At 40.5% G+C, this 27,622-nt stretch overlaps 2 protein-coding genes across 4 annotated transcripts in view; both read right to left on the reverse strand.

The window, feature by feature from the left end:
• The window catches only part of si:ch211-45c16.2 (mitogen-activated protein kinase kinase kinase 13), a 55,911-nt gene extending 55,664 nt beyond the window's left edge, over positions 1-247 (reverse strand). For both annotated transcript variants that reach the window (XM_066686474.1, XM_066686472.1), the window contains exon 1: positions 166-247. The gene's annotated coding sequence lies outside the window, so the exon portion shown is untranslated. The remainder of the gene's footprint in view (positions 1-165) is intronic.
• Positions 248-2,524: 2,277 nt separating this feature from the next.
• The window catches only part of LOC136710455 (transient receptor potential cation channel subfamily M member 2-like), a 38,715-nt gene continuing 13,617 nt past the window's right edge, over positions 2,525-27,622 (reverse strand). Inside the window, exons 14-35 of one of the 2 annotated variants that reach the window (XM_066685954.1) lie at positions 25,749-25,892; positions 25,403-25,535; positions 24,804-24,949; positions 24,611-24,723; positions 22,368-22,472; positions 21,737-21,971; positions 20,283-20,401; positions 19,971-20,109; positions 18,526-18,700; positions 16,048-16,228; positions 13,407-13,588; positions 11,690-11,822; positions 10,594-10,681; positions 7,996-8,077; positions 7,068-7,222; positions 6,389-6,441; positions 6,236-6,265; positions 6,061-6,147; positions 5,776-5,845; positions 5,310-5,420; positions 4,331-4,444; positions 2,525-3,214 (exon numbers count right to left, since the gene is read on the reverse strand). In XM_066685954.1, the coding sequence (XP_066542051.1) occupies positions 3,101-3,214; positions 4,331-4,444; positions 5,310-5,420; positions 5,776-5,845; positions 6,061-6,147; positions 6,236-6,265; positions 6,389-6,441; positions 7,068-7,222; positions 7,996-8,077; positions 10,594-10,681; positions 11,690-11,822; positions 13,407-13,588; positions 16,048-16,228; positions 18,526-18,700; positions 19,971-20,109; positions 20,283-20,401; positions 21,737-21,971; positions 22,368-22,472; positions 24,611-24,723; positions 24,804-24,949; positions 25,403-25,535; positions 25,749-25,892 (2,709 nt within the window). In that variant the 3' untranslated portion in view covers positions 2,525-3,100. Of the gene's footprint in view, positions 3,215-4,330; positions 4,445-5,309; positions 5,421-5,775; positions 5,846-6,060; positions 6,148-6,235; positions 6,266-6,388; positions 6,442-7,067; positions 7,223-7,995; positions 8,078-10,593; positions 10,682-11,689; positions 11,823-13,406; positions 13,589-16,047; positions 16,229-18,525; positions 18,701-19,970; positions 20,110-20,282; positions 20,402-21,736; positions 21,975-22,367; positions 22,473-24,610; positions 24,724-24,803; positions 24,950-25,402; positions 25,536-25,748; positions 25,893-27,622 lie in introns of both variants that reach the window. The other variant, XM_066685952.1, reaches the window with a different exon arrangement.

The following is a 27,622-nucleotide window of genomic DNA, read 5'->3' on the forward strand; positions in this document are numbered from 1 at the left end:
CCTCCGTTCACTACCAATAACGAATGATTTCAGTTTCAAATACGGGGTTCTTTTTTGCACAAAGCTGAAACCAAGGTCGAAACCTAGAAACGTGCACACTCTACACACACTCTACACCAAACACACAGCAGAAACAGTTAAATAAAGAGCAGAACATGTCCGTACCGTGTGATCTCTGCTCCTCTCTCTCTCTCTCAGTCCGCCGTCGTTAATCCAATGGTTTAATCCGCGTCCCGTGAGCTTACACGTCACTTCCGCCCGAGCAACGTTTTTTTAAACCGTTTATTAAAACCGGACACCTGTCTCCGGCGCAGGGCTTGAAATAAACCTTATCTCTCTTTTAATACCTCCTTTACCTTTTTATCCCTTTCCACAGATCAGTAAATCTGCTATAATATATATATTTCTGGACTCATTTGTGTGAAATCAGGTCTACAGTCCTTAAATCTTAAATACAGTTTAGCCGAAGTGAGTTAACGCGTATGGAAACAACCAAAGACATACATTCTTTTTACATTAATTTGGTCAAAATACAACAACATTTACTGGTTATTATTGTTTTATCGTTTTCCTCTGTACTTCATGTTTGCTGTAAAACTATTAGGAATGATACCGACACAAATTATGTTCTTTAATTTTGTTGTTTTAGAATTACTCTACATCACAAAGAGATAATTTAGGAGCCTCACACGTTTATAAATTATTCTACGTATTGACGCTAGAGGGTGATATAAGCTCTTGTTTCACAAAGACTTTTCTTTCCATTTTTAAACCGCTCTCCACCTTCGTTTTGTCGTTTTCCTGCACTGTATTAACAAAGTCTTTTTTTTTAGTTGACTCTAGGATGTATTATACAAAGCTGAATCTCTGTTAATCAGGTAATTTAAGCCTAGTATCACTGTTACTGTCGGGAAGTCCTCAAAATTTGGCAAATAAGAAAACCTGCTTTCTGATTTATATCTTAAAAAGTGGACACCACTTAAAAACAAGACACTTACAAAGGTTTATAAAATGTTAACAATCTGTTTATTAATTATGCTGTTAATATATTAATAGTCATTAATAATCAATTACAGTACAAAGATAGAAAAGGCAACAGTGGCCTGTTGTTTGTCAAATAGTGAACCCACATCCATCTACAGTAAAACCTCAGATTTTGCAGAATACTGACCCTAATTTGTCTTCCCCATCAGTCGACATCAACCCTGTCAGCTCCAGCACATATTTGCTCATCAGTTAATAAACACCAACAATGTCTTTTTACACAATAATGATAACGTGGCGCACTTTTATCATGTGAAATGATTACATTCACGTTCTCAGGCCTCTTTACCATGGCATTTTCAGTACGTTCTCTGACTCTTTCCCTATAAAGAGTTCACTGTTACACTTCCTCTCTCTGTGTTACAACTGACTATTAATGGCTTTAAAGGTGCTTACAAGCTAATTAGAAACTTTGTAATAAACAGATATTTAAACCATTTTAAGTGAATATTAAGTGAGTGTTTAGTAGAGTGAAGCGTTCGCTGTGGAAAGGTTTTTGTCACCAAAGTGGCATGAGGTCATGTTTTTTTAAATCAGTGTAGCCTAGTACTCACAACTGATTGTGGAATACATCATGTACAATAGCACTTTTTTTCTGAACCCTATATCATTGGTGTGGTCTATCAATATGGAGTCAGGCATTTAATTTCAGTACAGTTATATTAGGCCATTTTAAAGATTAAAAAACTATTAGGGTCTTACTCTTGTCTCAGAGTTCACTCATTTTGTGTCTACAGCACTTTGCATGTCTGTAAATGACATTCTGGACCATTACGTACCATTCATTCATTATCTGTTCATTATCAATTTTCACTGGGCGCAAGGCGGGAATACACCCTGGAGGGGGCACCAGTCCACAGGGCAACACACACACTCACACCTATGTCACCAATGCACCTACCAACCCACACAGAAACAGGGAGAACACACCACACTCCTCACAGACAGTCACCCGGAGGAAACCCACACAGACACAGGGAGAACACACCACACTCCTCCCAGACAGTCACCCGGAGGAAACCCACACAGACACAGGGAGAACACACCACACTCCTCACAGACAGTCACCCGGAGGAAACCCACGCAGACACAGAGAGAACACACCACACTCCTCACAGACAGTCACCCGGAGGAAACCCACGCAGACACAGGGAGAACACACCACACTCCTCACAGACAGTCACCCGGAGCGGGAATCGAACCCACAACCTCCAGGCCCCTGGAGTTGTGTGACTACGACACCTACCTGCTGTGCTATTACGTACCAGTTTTTGGCAAAAGAGTGTAACTCATGGTTTATTTATATTCCATAAAATGTACAGTATTCCTTGTTATTAAAAGAGACATATCTTTAAACCTTTCCACATACATCCAAACAATTATGGGGCAACCATTATTGGCCCACATTGATACTTTGTTGTTTTAAATTATTAAAAAAAAATACTGGCACACAGCTTTGAGCGGAAAAATTTATTTGGGATATTTTCCAACACCTTATTTTTACTCATGGATTAAATGACATAACTCTAAAGCCCTGCTCAATAACTTCATTCATAAATATATCAAAAAAGTAAGAGCAGAGAACATTTAGGAAACACAAAAGCACTGGGCTTCAGGAGTAAAACATTTCCTCGTTGCAACGTGTGACATAGCAACTATATGTTAAAATGGCTTCATGCTAAAAATATTTAAAAATATAAATAAATAAAATAATCAAAAAGGAATAAAAATGATTTAAATCAATAAATCCATTTCATACAATTTTCACAAACAAATAAATAAAAGAATATATATATATATATATATATATATATATATATATATATATATATGCACCATGGTACTCTATGTATTTTAATGTATGGCTTGTGAATTCCTTTTGCGTTCCTTCCAAATAACAGCATCTTAACACCACCAACATTTATAAATGACATGACAAACAGTTCTCCGACTGTTTAGAAATTACAACAGTTCAGTGCAACAGTAAAAGGCTGAGATATCAGGTGCGGAGAGTGAAGTATTTGTTTATATATATCTGTATATATTTTTCTGAATCTCAGAAGTTGGTGTGGTTTAACTGGGCAATGAGACGAAGAGCTTCTCGCTGATACGGATACACCACTGTCCTGCTGCTTACCTCCTGCCACTGGAGATCAGTGCTGGGGCTCGTCTAAGGAGAGAGTATTTCATTAGGAATGTGTGCTCACTCTAGATTTCAGCAGTTTTCATTAATCTTGTGCTTTAAATACATTTTCCTTATTGAAAAAGAAAAAAAAAACATTGTTTAAACATTGTCTGTTTGTGGGCTCACAAATATGTCTCAACAACAATGTACATTGCATTAATATTATTTATTGTTTATATCAAATATTAAACACATACAGCTTCTCAGTTGCAAAAACATAAATTAATGTTGGAATAATAAGTTAATGAGATAATCAGGGTCTCTCTACATTAGGGGCCGTCATTTAACTGTGTGCATCTCAATAACGAGCTGTGAGACATGGCTGGCCCTACGCTGAGAGGAGCCAATAAGAAATTAGAGATTTACACAAATGAAGATGTTAACTGAATATTGTTCACAGTGTCTGTGTTGATACAGAGAACTCTGAGACTCTACACAGGTCACTGAACAAGTGAATATTATCAAACTAATGTTTCTGTCTCATTCACATGCCTTTCTTTCATTTCCTCCTTAAAGCTCCGCTCACAGCAGTAAAACAGTCAGAAACTACACTGAAGAAAATGACACTTTGAATACACTTTTATGAAATGGCTGGTTACCTTAATCCAAGTAAAGTGTGGGTGTGGATGTATTACACAGTGCACCAAAGTGATAGATTTAACATATTACATGCATTAAAAAAGTGCTCTATGAATTTTCTTGAATTTATTTACAGATTTATTTATAGAGGAAATTAAATCATCTACATCCAGAAATATAATAACAGTAATATGTACTCATTCACAGATTTTATATCTGGATATAGATCATTTAATTTCATGCGTGTGAAGTTTCATTCAGTTTATTCACTCTATTACATGTAGAATTGTATATTAAATTTTTATCTGTGGTAATACACCTTTAAATCATAAAACGTCAAGACAATTAGGCTGCAAAATGTATTCTTTTTTTTTTACTAAGCTAAGCAGATTTCTGTGACACTAATCTGAATTTCAGACCATCGCAATCCCAGTGAACCACTCTTACCTTAATCACTCCAGTCCAAATCCCTGTTTAGTTGAGAGATGATGAGACACCTGAGGAGAATGAAATGTTTCCTACCTCACAGCCATCACCCCTCAGCAGGCTCTTCCAATCAAGGTGAACTGTTATTACAATGGTTTCCACCCAGGCGTTATCAGTGTTCCTGCTGTCGTCTACATAACCCCTGAAGACCTGGAAGAGAAGAAAAAAACTTTATAATTTTCTTTTAATTAAAGTAGAAATAGGGATTTACTGCATTCAATTGAATGTAGTATATTCATTTATTACCTGTAACCCTTATCCAGTTCAGGGTGGCGGTGGGTTCGGAGTCTACCTGGAATCATTGGGCGCAAGGTGGGAACACACCCTGGAGGGGGCGCCAGTCCTTCACAGAGCAACACACACACTCACACCTACGGAAACTTTTTTTCGGGTTTCTACAGGGTGACTGTCTGTGAGGAGTGTGGTGTGTTCTCCCCGTGTCTGCATGGGTTTCCTCCGGGTGACTGTCTGTGAAGAGTGTGGTGTGTTCTCCCTGTGTCTGCGTGGGTTTCCTCCGGGTGACTGTCTGTGAGCACCCTGTTCCTCCGGGTGCTCCGGTTTCCTCACACGCTCCAAAAACATATGTTGGTAAGTGGACTGGTGAATCAAAAGTGTCCGTAGGTGTGAGTGTGTGAGTGAATGTTTGAGTGTGTGTTGCCCTGTGAAGGACTGGCGCCACCTAGAGGGTGTGTTTCTGCTTTGCGCCCAATGATTCCAGGTAGGCTCTGGACCCACCGCGACCCTGAACTGGATAAGGGTTACAGACAATTCTTCTATCTCAGAAGACAATTCAAAACTGGAGCATATCAGTGTCACTGTGTTATACTCCACTCACTGTTACCCCCAAAACATGACGATTCATATTCTATAAAATTGTAAAATAAAATCAGCAAATTTGCTTCTTTGCAACGTAATCTTGTAACACCATAATTAAAGTGTAACTGGTTTTAAAAATGACTAATAACGAATACTACTTTATAGTTCAAATGTACTGTCTGTCTGTGTATTCTATCACCTCTTTGACCCCGGTCCCTGATTCCACTTCAGCTTTGATTTTTTTATAAAGCTTCTTCCCTAGTGTTGTCTCCAGTCTCAGGGGTAAGAGCTCCCCAGGGTGAGCAGGACCCTAGGGCACAGGGTATAAGGCAGAACAAAAATAATTCTGGTTTATCTATTGTTAGCAAGGAAAAGATTAAAATAGTAGTCTCTACTGAACACTAAAAACAAACTGGAACATTGAAATAAAAGTGTGACCTTAGTTCTCTTACTGTCATATAATCACTGTTGACAAAATTATGAGACATTTATTGATCTTATATTTGGTGACCATTAATAATGAAAAAATAAACGTGTAATAAATACGGTATTAAATTATTATAAGCATGTGGATCAATACATATTTGTATGCAGGGAGTTTCCAAAAATATGATAACGGCAAAATAAATTCAAGGCAAACAAACTTCATGTCAGTGTGTTCTCACCCCAGGAAACGTCCAGCATTGTGCTGTCTCTTCCCAAACAGCCAAAAACTCCAATATAGGACCTTCAAATCTGTATAAAATACATTAAAAAAACGGATTTCCTCACCATTGAAGAGAACAGAGGGAATAACTCATGTTACTAATCTGCTCATCTCGAGCTCATAATCTTATCATGTTTCATCTGTATTTAAGGCACATGAAAATAATAAAAACAATCATCATAACAAACCCCTGTAATATACAAGATATTTAATATATATTTGATCTTTTTTGGATTTCTAGTACCTTGTGAAAACTGTGTCTAGAGTGTGATTTGGACCAAGGCTTTTTAGTGATCCTCTTCCCTTTATTCCTGTTCTCCCTCCAGGGTTCCTGAAAAGTCATAATCGTTTATAACACTGTGTGTGTTTAAATCAATAGTTACCATAGGACATAGATAAATAAGTTTGAAGTTGTTTACCTGTAGTTGTCTAATGTAGAACTCTCTGATCTGTTTGGAAAAAAAATACATGTGAATGTACTGTTGTCAAAAATGACAAATAATAATAATAATAATAATAAATATATAATTATGTAAGTATTTGGACATAATTGAAGGCCAATTAAGACTTACTCTGACATTTTCTGTTGATTATAAATTGGAGGACTGTAAAGAGGGAAATCTGCCTACAGCAGAAAAGAACAACATATTACTTATCATCAAAATATAAACCCTGTTTCTGGAAAAATTGGGATATTAAATAAAAAATGACATTTTGTTAAGTTTCAGGTTTCATTTCTTAATGCTGACGTGAACTGTCTGAAGTGACAACGGTTTTCTGAAGCACTCTCGAGCCCATATCACTGTATTTCTCTGGATATTTACACAGTATAATCATTGTTTGCAAAAAATAAGCCTTTGGTTTAATTTATACTTTTTTTTGTATTCAGCTGATTATTATGGAATGTTTCAAAACAGTGTAACTTTAATATTCTCTAATATTTCACCTTTTTATTCCAACTTCTTTTGAGTGTATTGCAGGCTTCAAATTCTAAATATGTTCATATTTACAAAATTATAAAAGAATAATAATGCATTTTTATTAAAAAGCACTTTTTAAATGCAGTCAGGTTGTACGCTATGCTTTTGTCAGTTAAACGTGCTCCGGTGATTTAACAAATCATTCCTCTTTATATTCATTTTACCAATTATCTCAGCATTTTCTGGAAATGTGTTTTGTGTCTAAACAACAAATTATTCCAAGCGACACTCATTCAACAACAACATTAAATATGCCAACTGGACCAGGTACCTCCCAGGGCACTTCCTCCTCAGGCACCGGGAACCTTTTAACCGTGCTGCCAGGATACTGGTGCTGACGGGCAAAGAAGTGGTGAGTCTTCTCCTCCTCTGGTTCCTCCTCCTCTGGTTCCTTAGGCTCACTCTCTGTGCCCTTTAAGGTACAGGCTGGAAAATAAAGACTCGGTTTCAGCAGAAAGATCTTTAGCCATGTTTCCACTCATACAAAGCTGGTTGTACGCAGGGGGGACTGAGTGGGACTGAGTTATCAGGGCCCCAAGTTGGAGAAGGGCCCTTAAGGAGTCTGGGATTTAATTTTTAAAAAAATATTAATATAATTCAAAGATCACAATAAATGTTGCAAACTAATGTAAATGTAATGTTTCGCGTAAATAAATCGGTTGATTGATGGATTGAATTGTGTGTCCTAGTCCTACGTATAGTGTCTGAGGACAGGCTTAACCCCCAGCACTAAATGGTTTAATCCGCCTTCACGGCATTGTAGCGGTGCTATGGAAGATGATGCCCAAGAAAGCTAAATCTGGTTTTCAGAAAAGAAGAGAGAGGCAGGAATGAGATAAATAAATAAATAAATAAATAAAATGAGGGAAAGCAACTGCTAACAAACTTCTAACATTGGCTGAGCCCAAATGTGAAAGCAAATAACCTACATTAAGTTTGATGGTTGAGGGGGGGGGTCCATGGGCACTGCTTGTGCATGGGACCCAGAGTTTGGTGCTCCGCCCCTGGCTGTAAGTAGACTATGCTTTTGATCCAGGTGCAGTTTCACAGATGCCAGACTCCCTTTACTTTCTAGGGACCAGTAATTCAGCTTAGCACCACAGATATTTAAATGAAACCTAGAAATATCTACCTACTTGGAAGAAATAAGAAACATGACAGAAACCATATAAAAAGAATAAGGAAAACATCAAACTCACACATTAAAGGTGCCTCCTGCTTGGATTTTGGATCCTTAAGAGTGTCCATAATCCACTGTAGAGCTTTAGTGGATTGTGAAACCTAACACAGAGACACCACTTCTGTTAAACAATAGTTGGAATTTGAGGTGGATTATTTTAAAACAAGACAAGCGTATATTCTTTATATATTTCTTTTGTAAAACCAATGGTTCACTGTAGATCTGTGTTTACTTAAATAATTTAAATATTTAAAAAGTACTTTCCATGGCAAAATTGTTCGTCACTTTGATAAGGAGTCTTCATTCATTCATTCATTATCTGTAACCCTTATCCAATTCAGGGTCACAGTGGGTCCAGAGCCTACCTGGAATCATTGGGCGCAAGGTGGGAATACACCCTGGAGGGGGCGCCAGTCCTTCACAGGGCAACACAGACACACACATTCACTCACACACTCACACCTACGGACACTTTTGAGTCACCAATCCACCTACCAACGTGTGTTTTTGGACTGTGGGAGGAAACGGAGCACCCGGAGGAAACCCACGCAGACACAGAGAGAACACACCACACTCCTCACAGACAGTCACCCGGAGCGGTCACTCGAACCCACAACCTCCCGGCCCCTGGAGCTGTGTGACTGCGACACTACCTGCTGCACCACCGTGCCGCCCTATAAGGAGTCTTATATATATTAATTTCATTAATATTTTATAAATGGCTCTATACAGCACACAGCATGTGTTTACTTCCAAACTTCAGTGGCTCTATTAGACTGTGCTAAACTGCAGACCATCTGCTTTGTTCACAGCAGAGTTCCAAATAAAAATCAACTTGCATACATCTTGCATTTCAAATACAGTCTGTTTACAAAGTGTGTTTGATTACAACAAAAACAGCCTTTCAGCTTACTGGTTACAGTGTGAGCGGAAAAGAGGCGATGATATTGTGGCACAAGTGGGGGAAAGCTCCACTCCCTCACCCCGCTCCCAGTTTGAAATATTTTGGGTTTCTCTCCATTCACAGAGAAGCCCGTGTGACTGGAAACAACTGCCTGGGGACATTGCAAAGGTGGCCACAGAGTGAACAGATGTCTATAAGGTGTCTAACAGGTGTCTATAAGGATCTTGGTTAAGTTTAGAGGAAATGTTATGGTTTACAGAATGGTTTCTTCGGCATAATTTGGGCCTCGTATACGGCCAGATGGCAAACTGAATGCTAATGTGTATCAAAACCTCCTTCTGCAACATTCGGGTCCTTTACTGTAAACATCTCCAGATCGACTAGCAGTTTTTATGCAAAAACCATGCCCCTTTCCTCACTGTAAAATGGGCAGAACACTTCCATTATTTTAATGTAAATAGTTTTATGGAACAGCAAAGCTCTAAGAGCCCTGATCTGGAAGATCACTTGACACAAATCTATGACTAAGAAACCCACTGCAATTAACAAACTGTGGAAAAACCTGTTAGAACATTGTGTTCACTGCCCCTAGTGGAGGGACATCACACCAGGGCAGAGTGTTATACTGGCGATGTCCTGCGGGGACAGATTTGCTGAAGTGATTCAACGCAAGGGCCTCTACAATTACTACAACATTTGAAATGCTATAACCATTAAAAAGCTTTTTTTCTGTTGAAATGATTGCTGGTCTCTAACATTTTGATATACAATATTTTTAAAATTATGAAATAATCTCTTTAAGTTTGGATAAGTTTACTTTTCATTCATTCATTCATTCATTATCTATAAGCGCTTAACCAGTTCAAGGTTGCAGTGGGTCCAGAGCCTACCTGGAATCATTGGGCGCAAGGTGGGAATACACCCTGGAGTTGGCGCCAGTCCTTCACAGGGCGACACACACATTCACTCATACCTACGGACACACCAACTCCTCACAGACAATCACCCGGAGGAAACCAACACAGACACAGAGAGAACACACCACACTCCTCACAGACAGTCACCTGGAGGAAACCCACGCAGACACAGAGAGAACACACCACACTTCTCACAGACAGTCAGCCTGAGGAAACCCACGCAGACACACGGAGAACACACCACACTCCTCACAGACAGTCACCTGGAGGAAACCCACGCAGACACAGAGAGAACACACCACACTCCTCACAGACAGTCAGCCTGGGGAAACCCACACAGACACAGGGAGAACACACCACACTCCTCACAGACAGTCACCCGGAGGAAACCCACGCAGACACACGGAGAACACACCACACTCCTCACAGACAGTCAGCCTGAGGAAACCCACGCAGACACAGGGAGAACACACCACACTCCTCACAGACAGTCACCCGGAGCGGGACTCGAACCCACAACCTCCAGGCCCTTGGAGCTGTGTGACTGCGACACCTACCTGCTGCGCCACTGTGCCGCCCAATTATTTTTAATTTTACAAATTTAGGACATTGAAATTTGTGCCCTCATCTCCCCTGTATTTTTGTCTTCAAGTCTTTCCGAGCTCATCTGATTCGATCTGTCATTTTCATGTTTTTCTGGAGATGGATGTACCATGTTAAGGCAGCAATAAGCTTAACTCTATAATGAGCTACAGCTGATGAACCCTAAGCAGATTCAATGATGCTGATCACAGACCTGTTCCTCCAGCCGGGCCAGCCTTTTCACCATGGCAACAGAATCCTTTTCGTGCTTTCGCTCCAGCAGTTCTGACATGGTTTCAACTCTGAAAAAAAAGGAAAAAAGAAAATAGACTTTTCTAATTTCTCTTAATTTTGGATTTTCCTGTACTTTTACAATTTGTTCACTATATTTTATATATTAACCTATTTTAGATGGATATAAAGTTTAAAAACTGTTGATCAAATGTGATGTATATGCTTTATTAAATGACGATTTACATAAGGTACATTTTGCATTGACAGCTTCAAATGTCTCTATGACTCACGACACCCACATTTGACATGTACTTAGCAAATGGTTCAGGAAAAATTCACTGGCAGTGAATTAACATTTGGATGACTCACAAGTGCGGTACCAAATGAACCTCATTCTGTAACAGAGGTCCCCACTTTTTCTGCTTTGCCTTAAAGAATATTTGAGAACCCACCTCTGACAGACACATATCTTTTTGTCTTCAAATTCAACTGGACACATTGTAATTCACACAAAGTGAAGTTATGTAATAACATAATTTTGGGAGTAGGACCACGCCCACACTCCTCCTCTCAGCCCTATATATACCCCGCAAATTCACGTCATTTCAGCGTCGGACACACTCGCCTCATTTAGTTCAGGAGACGGATCTCGACTCGACTGCTTCACAACGTCAGCTCTCTCCTCCGCGCTGGGTCATTCCTGCTGATCCCCATATTCGGAGCCGTGTTCGGCCTTTATCAAGCCCACTGAGCCTCCTGTTTTAAACTCGCTCCCATCTCCACCCTTTTCTCATATTCATTTATCCAACGGGGGGGTCTGGCTTCATACGCATTCATAAGCCGCCCTGAACTCCTCCCCAAAGACTTCTGAGTTCGCCTCCCCGTTTCAGCCTCTACGGGCATGATCCGTACTAGCAAAAGTATTATTTAACAAAATAAAATAAAGTGATAAATCACATTTACAGTGGAATAATTACAAGGGGCACCCCCCACAATAGCTCTACAGCCCCTACAGGGCACACACCCCACTTTGGGTACCACTTTTCCATAAAATGATGGAGAGTCGGCTTCCTTACTTTTCAGCTGTGTCCTGAATGCGATGCTCCACACTCTGGCTGCCTTTCTGCTCCTGAGATGCCAGATAATTGTCCCTCATTAACGACTCCCATGACAACAGCTCCTCTTCCTCCAACAGCGTCAGATCTTGCTCTGGATGCAATGAAACCAAATTGATCAAAACCTAAATGAGTTTTATCTCGTCAGATGTTAGTACACATACATAAACATATTAGCCATCTGTGAAATCAGAGACTTTAGTGATGTAGAGACTTCTGTTTAAACTCTAGGTATCTGCAGGTCAAAGATGGAGCAAGGCTAATATGTAAGGCATTGGGGTAAACGGAAATAAGATCTGTTTTTGTCCTTCGAATTTATTTATAGGTGCAATCTGTTATACAGATACCAAGTGTTTAAAATTGGAACTACAATACAGATTCAAAACAGTGGGGAGAGCTGCCTGCCTGAGTTTCATGTTAAATGGTTAGTTTATGAGTCTTTATGAGTCATGAATACTCTGTTCCACCTTCAGTAGACAACAATGTGAAGCTAAATATAGTGCTAGGATTTATAAAGAAAACTTGTATTATTTCCCATTTAATCGATATAAAATACATTCATTCATTGTGTTATTTGCCAGCTTGAATTCGCCGTTCCACCTTAAATAAGCAAATATACCAGGCTTTTCAAAAACTCTTACTCTTAATCTGCCTTCATTTCTTTAAAAAGACACAAACTAAGGTAGTTACACTTTTCATTCATTCATTGTCTGTAAGCACTTATCAAGTTCAAGGTGGTGGTGGGTCCGGAGCCTACCCAGAATCATTGGGCGCAAGCCAGGTACAAACCCTGAAGGGGGCGCCAGTCCTTCACAGGGTGAATTACACTTTTCAATCCAAGGTTACGTTCACCTTATTTGTATAAACTTACAAAATTAAGTCTTTACACCTTTCAATCACCGCCATACCTCACTTTCTTTAAATACAACACACAAACCATGGAGTTTACACCTTAAGTCTAAACATATCCATCTGTACCTGTATATTCTCTGAAATGATTCGCTTAGCTTTTTATGAGAAAATTAGCCAACTCTGGATCTGTTTTGTTTTCCTGTTTCTATCTTACAAACACACGGCCAATGTTTCCTCTCAATTTACTCCGCCTCTGACTCTGAAGATTTTTAGAAGGGCACTTTATATACCTCTGTTCGCTTGGTGACTTCATGACTAAAGGATGCTATATTTGTGTCAGTTATTATGTATTCTGGCAACCCAGTGGGTTTAGACTGTGATGTGACTGAACAGATCCCACACCCTGGACATTTATGACTGAGTACAGTAAATCGATTACAGATTGCTCCTTTAATGAACAGATGACTGATCTCAACTCAAAATCTTTCCTGACTCTTGCTGCATAAAACAACAGGGCCTTTCTTAAGCCTCTTTCACATATGAACTCCAGAGAAACTCGATAGAAACTCTGGAGTATTTCTGCTCCGTGTGCTTCGTATGTGGACGCACCTGTGCAGAGAGTGAATTCTTTGGGATTTCTGTGTTCATACATGCGCTGACTCTGACCTTACCCAGTGCTTAGAGGATAAAATCCATGTTAAGTCTGGGACAAATCTTGCTGGGTTTCGTGTTCACACACAACTCCTTCTGGTGAACTCCAGAACATTTCTGGGTACATGTGTGAAAGGGGCTGTAAAGTTTGAGATTGATGAGGAGATGTACTCACTGAATACCCTGTGTTTCTGAGAGGGACGTCTTAGGAGCACATGTGTGACAAAGATGTAAATATGGCTCAAGAGGATGAAGGGTGGAGGTAGTGAAGGACGGCTGTGGTATTCCCGTATCAGCTCATTACGCTGGAACTTCCAGATTTTATCGGTATTATCCTGTACCTCTGTGAATGTGTAGCTGTGGAACAAAGGTACAGAGCAGTCAGTTCACATGTTAGATTACATTGTTATTGTACAGAAGTGTATAGATAAGTTATAAAGCTATAAGCAACACAGGTATTTGAAATGTTTTCCATAAAATATTTAAAGCGGAAATATGAAAAACAACTAATTTTTGCAATAGGACATTAAGGTGTGTATCTGAGCTCCTACCAAACCAAACACTAATATAAAACAGCCCATATTACTTTTTGTCATCTGCCTACGTCAGTTCTATTTTTGTGCTACTTCTTTAGTAAAGTGTGTCCGAGTCTCTCCAATCACAGTGCTGGACCCGCGTTTGTATGAGAGAACAAAGACTGCATTCAATAGAGTAAATCACACAAGTCTGGAAAGAAATGGTCACTAAATAAATATGATGAAAATGAGAATGGAGAAGGGGTGGCACAGCGGCGCAGCAGGTAGTGTTGCAGTCACACAGCTCCTGGTTGTGGGTTCGATTCCCGCTCCGGGTGACAGTCTGTGAGGAGTGTGGTGTGTTCTCTCTGTGTCTGCGTGGGTTTCCTCTGGGTGACTGTCTGTGAGGAGTGTGGTGTGTTCTCCCTGTGTCTGCGTGGGTTTCCTCCGGGTGACTGTGGGTGAGGAGTGTGGTGTGTTCTTCCTGTGTCTGTGTGGGTTTCCTCCGGGTGACTGTCTGTGAGGAGTGTGGTGTGTTCTCTCTGTGTCTGCGTGGGTTTCTTCCAGGTGACTGTGGGTGAGGAGTGTGGTGTGTTCTCCCTGTGTCTGCGTGAGTTTCCTCCGGGTGACTGTCTGTGAGGAGTGTGGTGTGTTCTCTCTGTGTCTGCGTGGGTTTCCTCCGGGTGACTGTCTGTGAGGAGTGTGGTGTGTTCTCTCTCTGTCTGCGTGGGTTTCTTCCGGGTGACTGTCTGTGAGGAGTGTGGTGTGTTCTCTCTGTGTCTCTGTGGGTTTCCTCTGGGTGACTGTCTGTGAGGAGTGTGGTGTGTTCTCCCTGTGTCCGCGTGGGTTTCCTCTGGGTGACTGTCTGTGAGGAGTGTGTTGTGTTCTCCCTGTGTCCGCATGGGTTTCCTCCGGGTGCTCCAGTTTCCTCCCACAGTCCAAAAACACACGACTCAAAATTGTCCGTAAGTGTGAGTGTGTGAGTGAATGTGTGAGTGTGTGTGTTGCCCTGTGAAGGACTGGCGCCCCCTCCAGGGTGTATTCCTGCCTTGCACCCAATGATTCCAAGTAGGCTCTTGACACACTGCGAACCTGAACTAGTTAAGAGTTACAGATAATGGATGGATGGATGGAGAATGGAGAAGAATGACCCTCATTCCAGAGCTCTAGTGCTACTCAACACAACCTGCCGACAGCACTGTTTAGATGGAGTGAGAACAGAGCTATGTTTGATGCTTGTGGCATTTTGACCAAAGCATGTGCCATATGTTTCATTAAGACTCCAGGGAACTGTTTTAACTTGTGGAAAAGGGATCTACTTTGTTGCATTCAAGGTCAAATTAACATGAATTAATTAGTCTTCTGCTAAATGGGACAGGAATTTATTTGCCAATCATTGTACATCACAGTAATGTTAAAATTATATTATTTTAATTAAAAATCTTATATTTTGAAGAAAAAACATCTTTACTGATGCTCTTAGGATCATTTCTTCTCTGCATTTGACCCCTCCGTGGCAGTGAACACACAAACACACACTAATGAGTAATTCTTCATACACACTAGGAGCAGGGGGCTGCCAACCACCTCAGCGACCGGGGAGCAGTTTGGGGGTTAGGTGTATTGCTCAAGGGCACTCCAGCCGTGAATTAAATGTTCTCTTGCCTGCCTCAGGGATTGAACTCAAGCACGCTTCTCTAACCTCAAGGCCACGTCTGTTTTGTTCACCATAAACTCACCATAAAAACACATTTATTTACCCACGCTGTGTTCAATTCCTACCAAAATCACAGAAAGATTTTGTCAAGTTTTCACACTGCAGCTTTACAGTTAATCATTCAGTGCAAAGCCTAACATTAATGTATTAATGGGGAAGCATTTTTAGCCTTTTAACCAGATTAGCATGCAAACTTAGCATTGTAATCACAGCGAGCATTAGCAATGTGTGAGCTCAGCCCACCCAAATGTTTTTCAACCAATGCTAATACCAACTGAACTCCTGATTGAGTGGACAGTCTTACAGACCATCTCCTGACAGAATAATGCCTGCACGGGATGGATTTTTAATCCCGTATCCGCTAGACTTTGCCTTCTCCCACTGGCTCCCACCAACAACAATCATAAGCATCTGTCCTGTTCACACACACAACATAGACGTTTTGTCCCACCCATGCCCGCATTCCTGCATACTTAAATAAAAATATCATCTTCTGAAATAATATAATACAGCTCCACTAAATGGACACTGGAAGAAAAATCACATACTCTGGGTTTCAGCTGATATTAAAATACAGTACTCACTTAAATATGGCAATAAGGAGGTTCAAGAGCAGTATGTTGGCAAACAGCAGATAAATACAAAGCATTATTATGGTTAGCCAATCAGGGAAAACTGGAGTGTTATCATCATTCAGCAGAGGACACTTGGGCTTCAGAGGATCTGTCGCATTCAGAGTGCAACTGTCCATGCTAAACTGAGTGCCTGCAGAGCATAAAGAAAGAGGTAGTATAAGTGTGTATTCCTTTAAATGTCTAGAAAACAGAGTGAATATCTTCTCAGAAGCAAACTGTAAATATATTGTCCAGTCCATTGTTATTATTGTGGCCCAGCTAATAGAACCATTACCCTGCACAAAGCATCTGAGGATTAGACCCTCTGTCCATGTAAACTAAGTTGGTTGACTGTGAGCACACAGGATCATTCTGAATGAGTGACAGGAAACATTGAGTAGTAGTGAATGGTCATGAATGGTCTTGTTTAGTGCACTTCTGCCTTGTCCCTTGTTTGTCATGTGCTTAGGAGCACATGGCTCTTTGTTTTGTTTTGTTCTTTTTCGTTTTCTTTGTTTTCACATTAGCCCCACCTTGGTCCTTAGCTCCACCTTCTCGTCAGTGTCTCCACCTGTGTCTCCTTTGTGGTCCTGCCCTCTTGTTTCCCCTCCCATGTGCTCCTCTATAGTTTATAAGCCTTGTCCTGATTCTCAGTGTTTGTCCACCATTTTACATTCCAGGTCTCTTCTTAGTATCGCTGTCTTTATTAATCTTTCTAGGTTATCTTTAGCTCTCTGTGTTTAGGTTTAGCTTTAGCTCTCTGTGTTTAGGTTTAGCTTTAGCTCTCTGTGTTTAGGTTTAACTTTAGCTCTATGTGTTTAGGTTTAGCTTTAGCTCTCTGTGTTTAGGTTCAGCTTTAGCTCTCTGTGATTAGGTTTAGCTTTAGCTCTCTGTGATTAGGTTCGGCTTTAGCTCTCTGTGTTTAGGTTTAGCTTTAGCTCTCTGTGTTTAGGTTTAGCTTTAGCTCTCTGTGTTTAGGTTTAGCTTTAGCTCTCTGTGTTTAGGTTTAGCTTTAGCTCTCTGTGTTTAGGTTTAGCTTTAGCGTTAGCTCTCTGTGTTTTGGTTTCACGTTAGCTCTCTGTGTTTAGGTTTAGCTTTAGCTCTCTATCATGAAGTTTTGCATTCTGTTTATTTAAGTTATCATTAGTTTATTCTTTGTTTCGTTTCCTTCGTTTCCTGTTCATTTAATAAAACCTTCCCTGCATAAAAAAAAAATAATAATAAAATAATCATGGGAAATAATATATTACAGCTCCCTTAATTGGACAATGGGAAAAAAATCACAGACTCATTTAATAAGATATATGTAATATTTGTAACCCCACTGTACGCCACCATTTTGGCACCCCTGATATACTGTAAACAATTAAATCCTTTAATATCTTTATATTTTACATTCAAAATATTTACAAAAATCAAATGTCAATTTGAAGCACTATGACTGAATGGAAAAACCTAAACAATGCAGAGACCTTTCCTAAACACATTTCCTCAATCAATAAAATAAAGGAGAGTATCACAGAGTCCAAAAAGATAAAAGTTGATAAGAAATAGTGGAGACTAGCTACTTATGCTAAGCTATTATTCAGAAACATCAATTATTCAGACCTGCCTCCCCAACAACCTCCAAACTCACACAAGAATGCAATAATATCTGTGTCAAACGTGTAGTGTTTCCAGTCTCACGACCAAGACATGGCACGAATATAGCGCTAATCTACATTAGCCTGGGGCTCACTGATTACTAACTCAAACTTAAAAAAAAAAAAGAATATAACACGTGCTTGTCAACAGGAAATGAACAGGAAATGAAAACGGAATTTCATCTTGTTGGATCACATTCCCAGTAATAATAGGTAGTTATATCATGACATATCATTTAAAATACAAAATTATTGCCCAGTCAAAGTTTAGTGATTTCCATCCCTCAGAAATACCTTTTGATGCGTGAAAACACCTGAGAGACTAAGGCTGTGGAGAAATAATTTTAACCTATAAATAAATAACACAGATATTAATCCCAGTCACCACCAATCAAATCTCTATGGATAAAAGCATGTTGAGCCCCTTGTACTTCCGACCCAAATGTCTTGTTCAATTGCATTCTGATTTCTGATTCACATTAATTTAAAAAATACTTCTGACCCTGTTTAAGCAGTTAATGATCAAATGAGCAAAACACAACAGTTTCAGAAAATGTGGAAGAAAAAAAATCAAAAGTGAAATCCATCCTCAGCTGCAGAGAACAATACTTCTTTTTTTATATTCTTATGCACCATTTCGTGATTTATATAATGACTTTTTTGCCAGTACGGACCACGTCTGCAAAGGCTGAAACAGGGAAGTGAGATGTTTTTGGGTGGAGATGGGTCGAGGTGGGAGTGAGTTCGGCGTGGTCCTACTCCCAAAATTGTTATTACATAACATCAATAAGTAAATTTTACTTACTGTCTATACTACTGATTGGTAAGGTCCCAAATATAATGAGGTAGGGCTCATAAACAGCTCCACGAACTATCCAGTTGATACGCTCCTCGTTCTGAATAAGCATCCCCTGTGTGGCCACTCCATAAGCCACCACCCAGATACTGAGCAGAAACATGAAAAAGAACAGATCCTTCATCTAGAGGGAAAGATAAAACAAAAATTAGGGAAATAATTCACCCAGTCACGCATGTTTTCTTCAATGAGAGCTGATTAATCACGTCAGTCTGGTGGTTCATTCATTCATTGTCTGTAACCCTTATCCAGTTGAGGGCGGCGGTGAGTCTGGAGCCTACCCGGAATCACAGGGCACAAGGCAGGAACACACCCTGAATGCGGCGCCAGTCCTTCACAGGGAACAGTCTGGTAGTTAACTGCGATAATTGCATTAAACCACAATTGTTTTGATTTTCTAATTTAGTTATAGACATAAGTGTGGACAAAGTAAGCTTCATCACAGTTTCAGAGCTTACTTTCAGAACACAGCACTGAGCCATTAACTTCAGCAGCTCATACAAAAATGATTTAGAGCAAATAATATTTTATTTCTTTCATTACACCGTAATTCTGAATTCACAGCCATTAAATTTCTATTTACAACTGCACTACAAAGACATTTGGAGAGACTTTGAGTAAGTAACTGTTTCTGCTACTTTTTGCACTGAGCTCTGTGTGAATTGAACTTTGAACGAAGACACAACATATCGCTATGACATTATTTACTTTTTAAATTAGGAAATAAAGGTATGGACCAACCGCGACACTGAAATGGACAAGCGGAAAAGATGAGATGAGATGAGGTATGGACCAGTTGAGTATTAGAATAAACTTTACACAGTAATTTGTGTTGTGTCCTCACTACTGTCATTAATCACAAACTGTTATTACATTCCAACTTAGACAAGCACAGCTCAAAAAGAGTTCAGTGCAGATTTCTTTAAAGCAGAGTCTTAGCTTTCTTGCTTGCCCTGTTACATGTTTAACACAAGGATGTTCTACAGTTATCAGCATGTGTCCGGCGTTAACAGGCGGTTGGGCTTCACCAAAGAATCACTGATTTTAGTTTTCCTTCATGGATGGTTCTCAATAATAAACCACAAACCACCACGTTAAAAATGTAATTAATTAAAAATGTAGTGCTTCCAAATTTAAGCCTTAATGCTTTATTAATGAGTTTGAGACCCCAAATAAAAATACACGTCTATTACTTTTCCAAAACATGCAGATTACTTTAGAACAGAAGGCAAAAATGTGTTTTATATCTGAATTAATGTTAATGCAAAACAGCTTTAATTTAAGAAACTGGAACATTTCTTTCAGTTCACACAAATGACGGCATACAAAGGAGAGACACCTTTTTTGGACAGTAACTGTGTGCCCTGTATCTAGAGTCACTAAGTTATTCTCACCATTCTCCTGACAATGATGATCTTAGGACCTAAGGTTCTGCTGATGGTGAAGATGGCCATCAGGCGCAAGCAGAATATGATGAAGTCGATGCAGAGTAAGACTTTGCCCACATAGAACACAGTTTCAGAATCCTGGAGCCTGGGGAGAAACAAAGTGACTTATTACCTAATGAGTCTAGATCATGTAGATAACTAAAAGCTTTGGATATTTCTCGGCCAATTATGTCTTCTACTTTAAGAAATGGAGAGAAATATAAAAATGTGCAGTGGCCTTTTGTGGATAGTTTGAGCCAGCACAAATGTTAAACAGACCTGCAGGCCAAGCCAGTAATGAAAAGCAAAACTGATATCACGTCCAGAATGTTCCAGAGGTCATTAATGTATATCTTTGCTTTCCTTTGAAGACCAAATCCATCTGAGTCATGGAAGAGCTAAACAGAAGGAAACACCAAAACTTGTAAAACTTTTCATAAATATCAGGACACACGTTAGTTAGACACACACACACACACACTCACATCTACGGACACTTTTGAGTCGCCAATCCACCTACCAACATGTGTTTTTGGAGCATGGGAGGAAGCTGGACCACCCGGAGGAAACCCACGCTGACACAGGGAGAACACACCACACTCCTCACAGACAGTCACCCAGAGGAAACCCACGCAGACACAGGGAGAACACACCACACTCCTCACAGACAGTCACCCGGAGGAAACCCACACAAACACGGGGAGAACACACCACACTCCTCACAGACAGTCACCCGGAGGAAACCCACGCAGACACAGGGAGAACACACCACACTCCTCACAGACAGTCACCCGGAGGAAACCCACACAAACACGGGGAGAACACACCACACTCCTCACAGACAGTCACTCGGAGGAAACCCACGCAGACACAGGGAGAACACACCACACTCCTCACAGACACTCACCCGGAGGAAACCCACTCAGACACAGGGAGGACACACCACACTCTTCACAGACAGTCACCCGGAGGAAACCCACGCAGACACAGAGAGAACACACCACACTCCTCACAAACAGTCACTTGGAGGAAACCCACGCAGACACAGGGAGAACACACCACACTCCTCACAGACAGTCACCCGGAGGAAACCCACGCAGACACAGGGAGAACACGCCACACTCCTCACAGACAGTCACCCAGAGGAAACCCACTCAGACACAGGGAGGACACACCACACTCTTCACAGACAGTCACCCGGAGAAAACACACGCAGACACAGAGAGAACACACCACACTCCTCACAGACAGTCACTCGGAGGAAACCCACGCAGACACAGGGAGAACACACCACACTCCTCACAGACACTCACCCGGAGGAAACCCACTCAGACACAGGGAGGACACACCACACTCTTCACAGACAGTCACCCGGAGGAAACCCACGCAGACACAGAGAGAACACACCACACTCCTCACAAACAGTCACTTGGAGGAAACCCACGCAGACACAGGGAGAACACACCACACTCCTCACAGACAGTCACCCGGAGGAAACCCACGCAGACACAGGGAGAACACACCACACTCCTCACAGACAGTCACCCGGATACGTTTACTAACTGTGATACCTTTACCAACGAATGTTAAATTAATTTTATTCTGTTCTATAAAAGATGCATGTCACCATACTTTCCTAATAATGTTGGGCAGTAATACATGTGTTTTATTATTCCTGATATTTTCTAATGCTGGGATATGCACAAGTGTATACCTGTGTCTGTAGGACTCACCTGTCTGACCTCCTCACACACCAGAGAGGTGAGCCACACATAAAGCAGGAGCTCTCGCCAGGACGGGTATTTCTGAAAGTCCATCATGAGCACCACAGCAAAAAGCCACAGGAAACCGAAATAGGAGGCGATGTTCCAGTAGAACTTCACCTTAGGGCAGGTGAACAAACCCTTCAGCCGCATCCAGCAGTTCAACGGATGCAGAGGATGCTTCTGAGACTTCAGTGACCTGGCACTGCTGATACAAACAATGAACTTTGTTATTCACTGTCACTCTGTCTGAGCTAGCTAAATGTAACTATGAAAGAAACATGTAGGCATAGAATATGGAAATCTAAAGGCATGTTAATGGCATATACCCCTTGTTGAGAAATGTTGGCTTACTAAATATTCAGTAGTGAGTAAGTAAGTGAATGAAAAACTTCCATTGAATTATATGATTAAATCATGAAAACTCGGTTCTGTCTGTCTATGCACAATAGTAGGAAGCCTGTCACTGATTTTTACCTTCATCATACGATGCAATACTGATGTAATGTGGTCGTAACCTCAAGGCCCCCGCCCCGTATATTATGATCATTTTATAAGCAGTTTCTAAAAATACGATCATCTTTATTTGAAACATCAGTACCTATTCTGAGGTTTGGATTTGACATCAGTACATAACCCAGAGAGAGAATAATTCAGCTTCTCCTCTTCAGTCCGCTCTGCTTCCTTTCGCATGGCCTCATCACGCCTAAAAAAGGCACACATGCACAGATTTATCCTGACTGCTGATCACATTATTATTGTTATAAAATAGTTTCTTTTTTATATAATTTTAAATTGATACCAATTCAAAATATGTTTTTTTCTTCTAAAAATAAACAACAGGTCTTTTTACTCTGACATATGCCTAGGGCTAGAAAATAATTCGATATCAATATAAATACACATGTAAATATGATTTGCAAACACATTTTCAGTATTTCAGTGCACATTATTCACAGCGTCTGTCACTGACTGATGGTCATTGGAGGGTGTTGCCATCAGTTCATTCCACTCACTTTTAAAGATAGTTTAAAAATGTTAATAGTGTCAAAGCCAAGAGGTTGTTGTTTGATGGTGATGTTGTGTTGCATTCAGCTCTTAGCAGTTTTTCTGTGGATATTTTATTGTTCGAATTTCATTGTATTGATTGAAATTCAGAAATATTGTGATATAAATTTTGGCCATTTTCAGCTCTACATTCGCCTGATTTAATTTAGTTGCCTGGACCAATGACTGTATACAAACTATATGAACAAAGATATTTAGACACAGCTTCTAAGTATGAATTCCTGTGATGGTCAATTAGTGTCATTCAGTCCCAATGCTTCAGCATACCAAGACATTCTGGACAACTGGGAACGCTGTGAGGAAGCCTTTGTGTTTAAACACGACTGTCCCCAGTGCAAAAAGCAAGGTCCAAGAATCTCTGAATGGCTGGGTGAATCTGGGGAGGAAGAACTTTATTGACCTGACCCCAACCTTCAGGATGAAGAATGGCGACTGTGAGTCAGAACCTCTCAACTATCATCAGTGTCAGAGCTCACATATATACTTCTGGAAGAATGGGCAAAAATGTACAAAAACCCAGACACTCCAAATTCTTGTAGAAAACATTCCCAGAAGAGTGGAAGCTGTTATAGCTGTAAAGGGGACAACGTCTCAATATTAAAGCCCACAGACGTAGAATGGGAGGTCATAAAACCTCCTGTAGGTGTCCAAATGGTGTAGAAATGTACGTCTGTAAATATACTGATAACTGCTGTTCTAGACGAAATACTGCCACCGTGTGATGTGTATTTGAAGTGCTCGTCTTGGTGTATGCTGAAGTTACCGTGGGCGTGTGATGGACCCAATGGCAAAACAGTTTTTATAAATATCATTTCACAAACGTCCGGGACTTTGTTTTTCTAGAGCTTACATAGAATTTCGAGGAGCAAACTAGTCCCGCCCTCCCCTACTCCGATTGGTTCGCTTGAGTGAGAAGGGAGCGTGGTGAAGTAGCTTAAAATCTTCTGATTGGACGGTCTGACTGTAGAGCTACCGTTATTGGTCGATAACCTTCTCTGTAAACATTTAATTGGTCAGTCTGCACGTCAGAGACGTGTCCTTTTTTTGCCATCTCAGAACTGGTCACCCTGTCTAACCACAAGCCCGCGAACAGCAAAAACTGAGACGCAAAGTTGGCGCGCTCAGAAACAAATAACCTCTAATATACACTGAAATATTTATGAACAGAGCTTGTATCTTTTAACTGCTCTTTAAACATTTCCTTGCTGCTTTAAAGCTTTTTCTTCTCTTCAGTTTTCCTGTCTCTTTTCAGCTATTTTCTCTTAACAGTTATTTTCGTTTTTTTTCCTTTTCTCTTTTAGCTTTCATTTTTTAACTCTTTTGCTATTCTTATTACTGTTCGCACCTTCTAAAACTCTGGCTTTATATGCAGCACTGCACAGCTGAAGCTGGTTGGTGCTGATTGTTGCTGAGGATTCTGGGAATTTGAGTCCCGCGACCCATATCCTCCAGCTCCTTCCCTGCGCCGATCAGGCCCCCTGCTGGTGGCTGGCTGCATTGACCGGACTCTCACATGAAGTACAAAAAACCTTCGCCAAACGATAAAAAATCAGTGAATCCTCTACAGGAATCCAACCTATATATTATTCTGAAAATGATTGTGCCTCATTTATGTATTCGCTGAGTTTAAAATACTGGTTTAAATGGCATTAAATCTAACTGGCATCACAATGTGCAAAAGCATTTCCTCTGTGCAGGTTGTGCCATTTTTTCACTGAAAACAATCAACAAAAATTGTGTTTAATCCACATTTGCCCAAACTTGATGACTGATTACCTGAAGGCCAGAAATCCAGTGTAGATAAGAGGGAAGAACAGCATGCAGAGGAGGATTTTCCAATGTGGATTGTCCACTGCTAATTCCCCACACCAGATCTGAGTCAGCAGGGCCTGAAATGGACAGTGTGTTATCTATATGATCGACCCTGTCATTAACACAGAGAAAACGTAAGTATTTCAGGGGCGTTTACCTGGACGCCTGAGTGAGCTATGAAGCTCTTATCGTCAGCCTCGAGAGCAAGACGCAGGCAGGTAGCTCCACCCCAGGATGTTGAAACCCGGGTCAGCAGCTTCTGTGCTCTCTGCTCATCACAGCTATGACATTCATTAAACACGCCTGCAAAGATAATTAGTTTTTTTTAACTCACTTTTAAATTAGCCGTTTTAGCAGTTTTTCAGACATAATGATAATAAACATGTATGCATCCAGCTTTTCAGCCCGTGGCTGTTCATTTGGACCAATGTATGTTTAAGTTATAAGGGTATGAGTGTTGCCATAATACAAAGCAGCTAAGGAGAAAAAACTAATTTGCATACATGTGCTGAAAACCTAAATATGAAACATAAAATGCGGTATTGCCCCTGCAAAGGACTAGCGCCCCCTCCAGGGTGTGTTCCTGCCTTGTGCCCAGTGATTCCGGGTAGGCTCCAGACCCACCGCGACCCTGAATTGGATAAGTGGTTTCAGACAATGAATGAATGAATGAATGAATGAATGAAAATGCTGTATTGTGTCTACACATCAAATTCGGCAATGTTAAGCTGAAAGTTAATGAATGTTGCACTGTACCAATGGCCTGTTTCTCATAGTGGGTGGCAAGTTCCATCATAGACTCAGTTTCCTCGCCATTATCTCCTCCCTCCATAGCCAGTTTCTTCAGGATCTTACTGGCAGCCAGTGCAGCTGCAATGCAGTCATTACACTACAGACAGATGCATAAAGTCGGTTTAAAACTACAGGCACTAGTTTAGGAAAATTAAACTAAAGTCTCTATGGTTAGAAAGACACAGGGAGGGGTCAGATTAAGTTCAGTTCAAGCTGAATTTTCTATTAACATTACATTTTTTAATCTATGACTCTTATTTTGGCTCCTGGAGAACTGAGATAATTCCACACATTCTCCTCAAGGGATTACCTCTTCCCAAGCGATCTTTGCCAGCTCTCTCTTGTTCTGCAGCACACTCCAGAGAAACAGATCTCGGCCAGGGTCAAATACAGTGGCTGGAGCCCTCTCCTCCTCAAAGCATGGCAACTCAAGACTGAGCCCTTTGGATGGCAGCTGACAGGAGAGTTATAAAGAGCAGAGACAATTTATCAAAACAAACTGAATTGATAATATTGCTCAAAATAAATTGGGTTTTAAACACCTTCATGTACTCGCTGATCCCTCTGCAAACCCCTCTAAGAACAAGGGTTCTCTGTGCTTGGGGAAAAGGGCTATGCCAAGCAGTTCTCTATGTGCCCTGAGCCTTTGGTAAAATAAATGCTGTTGTTGTTTGTGGTTGGTTTTAACACTTACTTTTCCCTCTTGCCTTTGGTTGTAGGTTAAGTGCTAAGCTGAGGCATTTTGTGAGACTTTGTAAAGGTAAGGTTGAATTGCTTGCTCAGTAAAAGAACATTCTCAATATAAGTGCAATCTTATTGGCATTGTTAACCTGCAAACTCCCTTTGGACCCGAAATCCGCATTTTGCGGGGTAATTCTTGAATGTCTGAATGCGTCTTTGTGCTCCGCATATGGTTAGAAACCGCAGATCCTACCGTTTCTACGCTATCATCGCGGTGTTGTGAAGCCTCTAGGAGAAATCCAGTGTGAAAAAACACCTAAAAAACAAGGTGCTCCTTCAAAATCTATGTTTAATGTTGCTCTCATAAAGGATTCTAATCATATTCACTATAATGATAACTGAGGACTTTGCTCAGGACAAGAACGACGGTGTTTACTTTCAGTTTTGTTTTGACTCACATGACGCTGTCTCCTGGCGGAAAAATATGAGTCATGAGCAAAAACATATTCCTATTATTCATTTATAGTTTTTCAAATTTTTGTAGGTTTCACATCAAATAATATTGCATTAGATCAACAAATATAAACTAAATGTCACTCCCTTGTCCTGTCGCGTCTGTTTTCCCTGCCATGTGCTCTCTTATCACATGGCTCTGTTTGTTATTGTCCATGTCTCCACCCATGTCCCGCCTTTGTTCCTCCTCCTCATCCGTGTCTCATTTGTAGTCCTGCCCCCTCGTTATCAGTCTGAGGTGTCCTTCTGTGTATATATAAGTCCCTTTGTCTCTGTATGTTTGTCGGTCATTCGTTTCAATTCCCAGATCATGTTGTTTCCTTTCTATTGTTGCCGTGTCATGTTACTCAGTCCGGTCTGTCTGTCTCTGCCGTTTCCCATGTCATGTTATTAAGTCTGTCTGTCGTGTTTGCTTTAGCTCTCTGTGTTTAGGTTTAGTCTGTCCAGCTCACTGTATTTAAGTCTAGTCTGCTTTGCTCCCTTTGTCTGTCTCTATTAGTTCCCTGTGGTTGCCTTTCTGTTGAAGTCTCTTTGTTTTGTTTCCTTGGTCCTTAATTGGTTTTCCACTGTGATCATGTCGTTTGCTCTTCCGTCTGTCTGTTTCTCTCCACCTTCGTTTTCTGTTGTTGTTTTTGCATTACCCAAGTCTGTCTGTTTAGTTATATTTTGTTTAAATAAACATTGTTGTGTTTTAGCGTGTGCTTTCGCCCATTATTTAATCATATTTTTAAAATATAATAATAATTGTTACTATTATAAGCAGCTGAGAAAACTGCCAATGTACCAAAACAGTTTTTATTTGTTGGGATATTGTCTAAATTCCTGAAAGTCTGGGCCTGCTGTGACTGTCAGAGCTTTATCAGTCAAACATCCCAGAGCTGAGAATATCAAGAAAAATATGTCCGTCTGATGCTACAAATTGATTTTGTCACAGTAATATGACATGTAATAAATTAGCATAAAAATGCTTATGTTTTCAACTAAAATACA

Source organism: Hoplias malabaricus, chromosome 12 (genome assembly GCF_029633855.1).
Source record: "Hoplias malabaricus isolate fHopMal1 chromosome 12, fHopMal1.hap1, whole genome shotgun sequence".
NCBI lineage: Eukaryota > Metazoa > Chordata > Actinopteri > Characiformes > Erythrinidae > Hoplias > Hoplias malabaricus.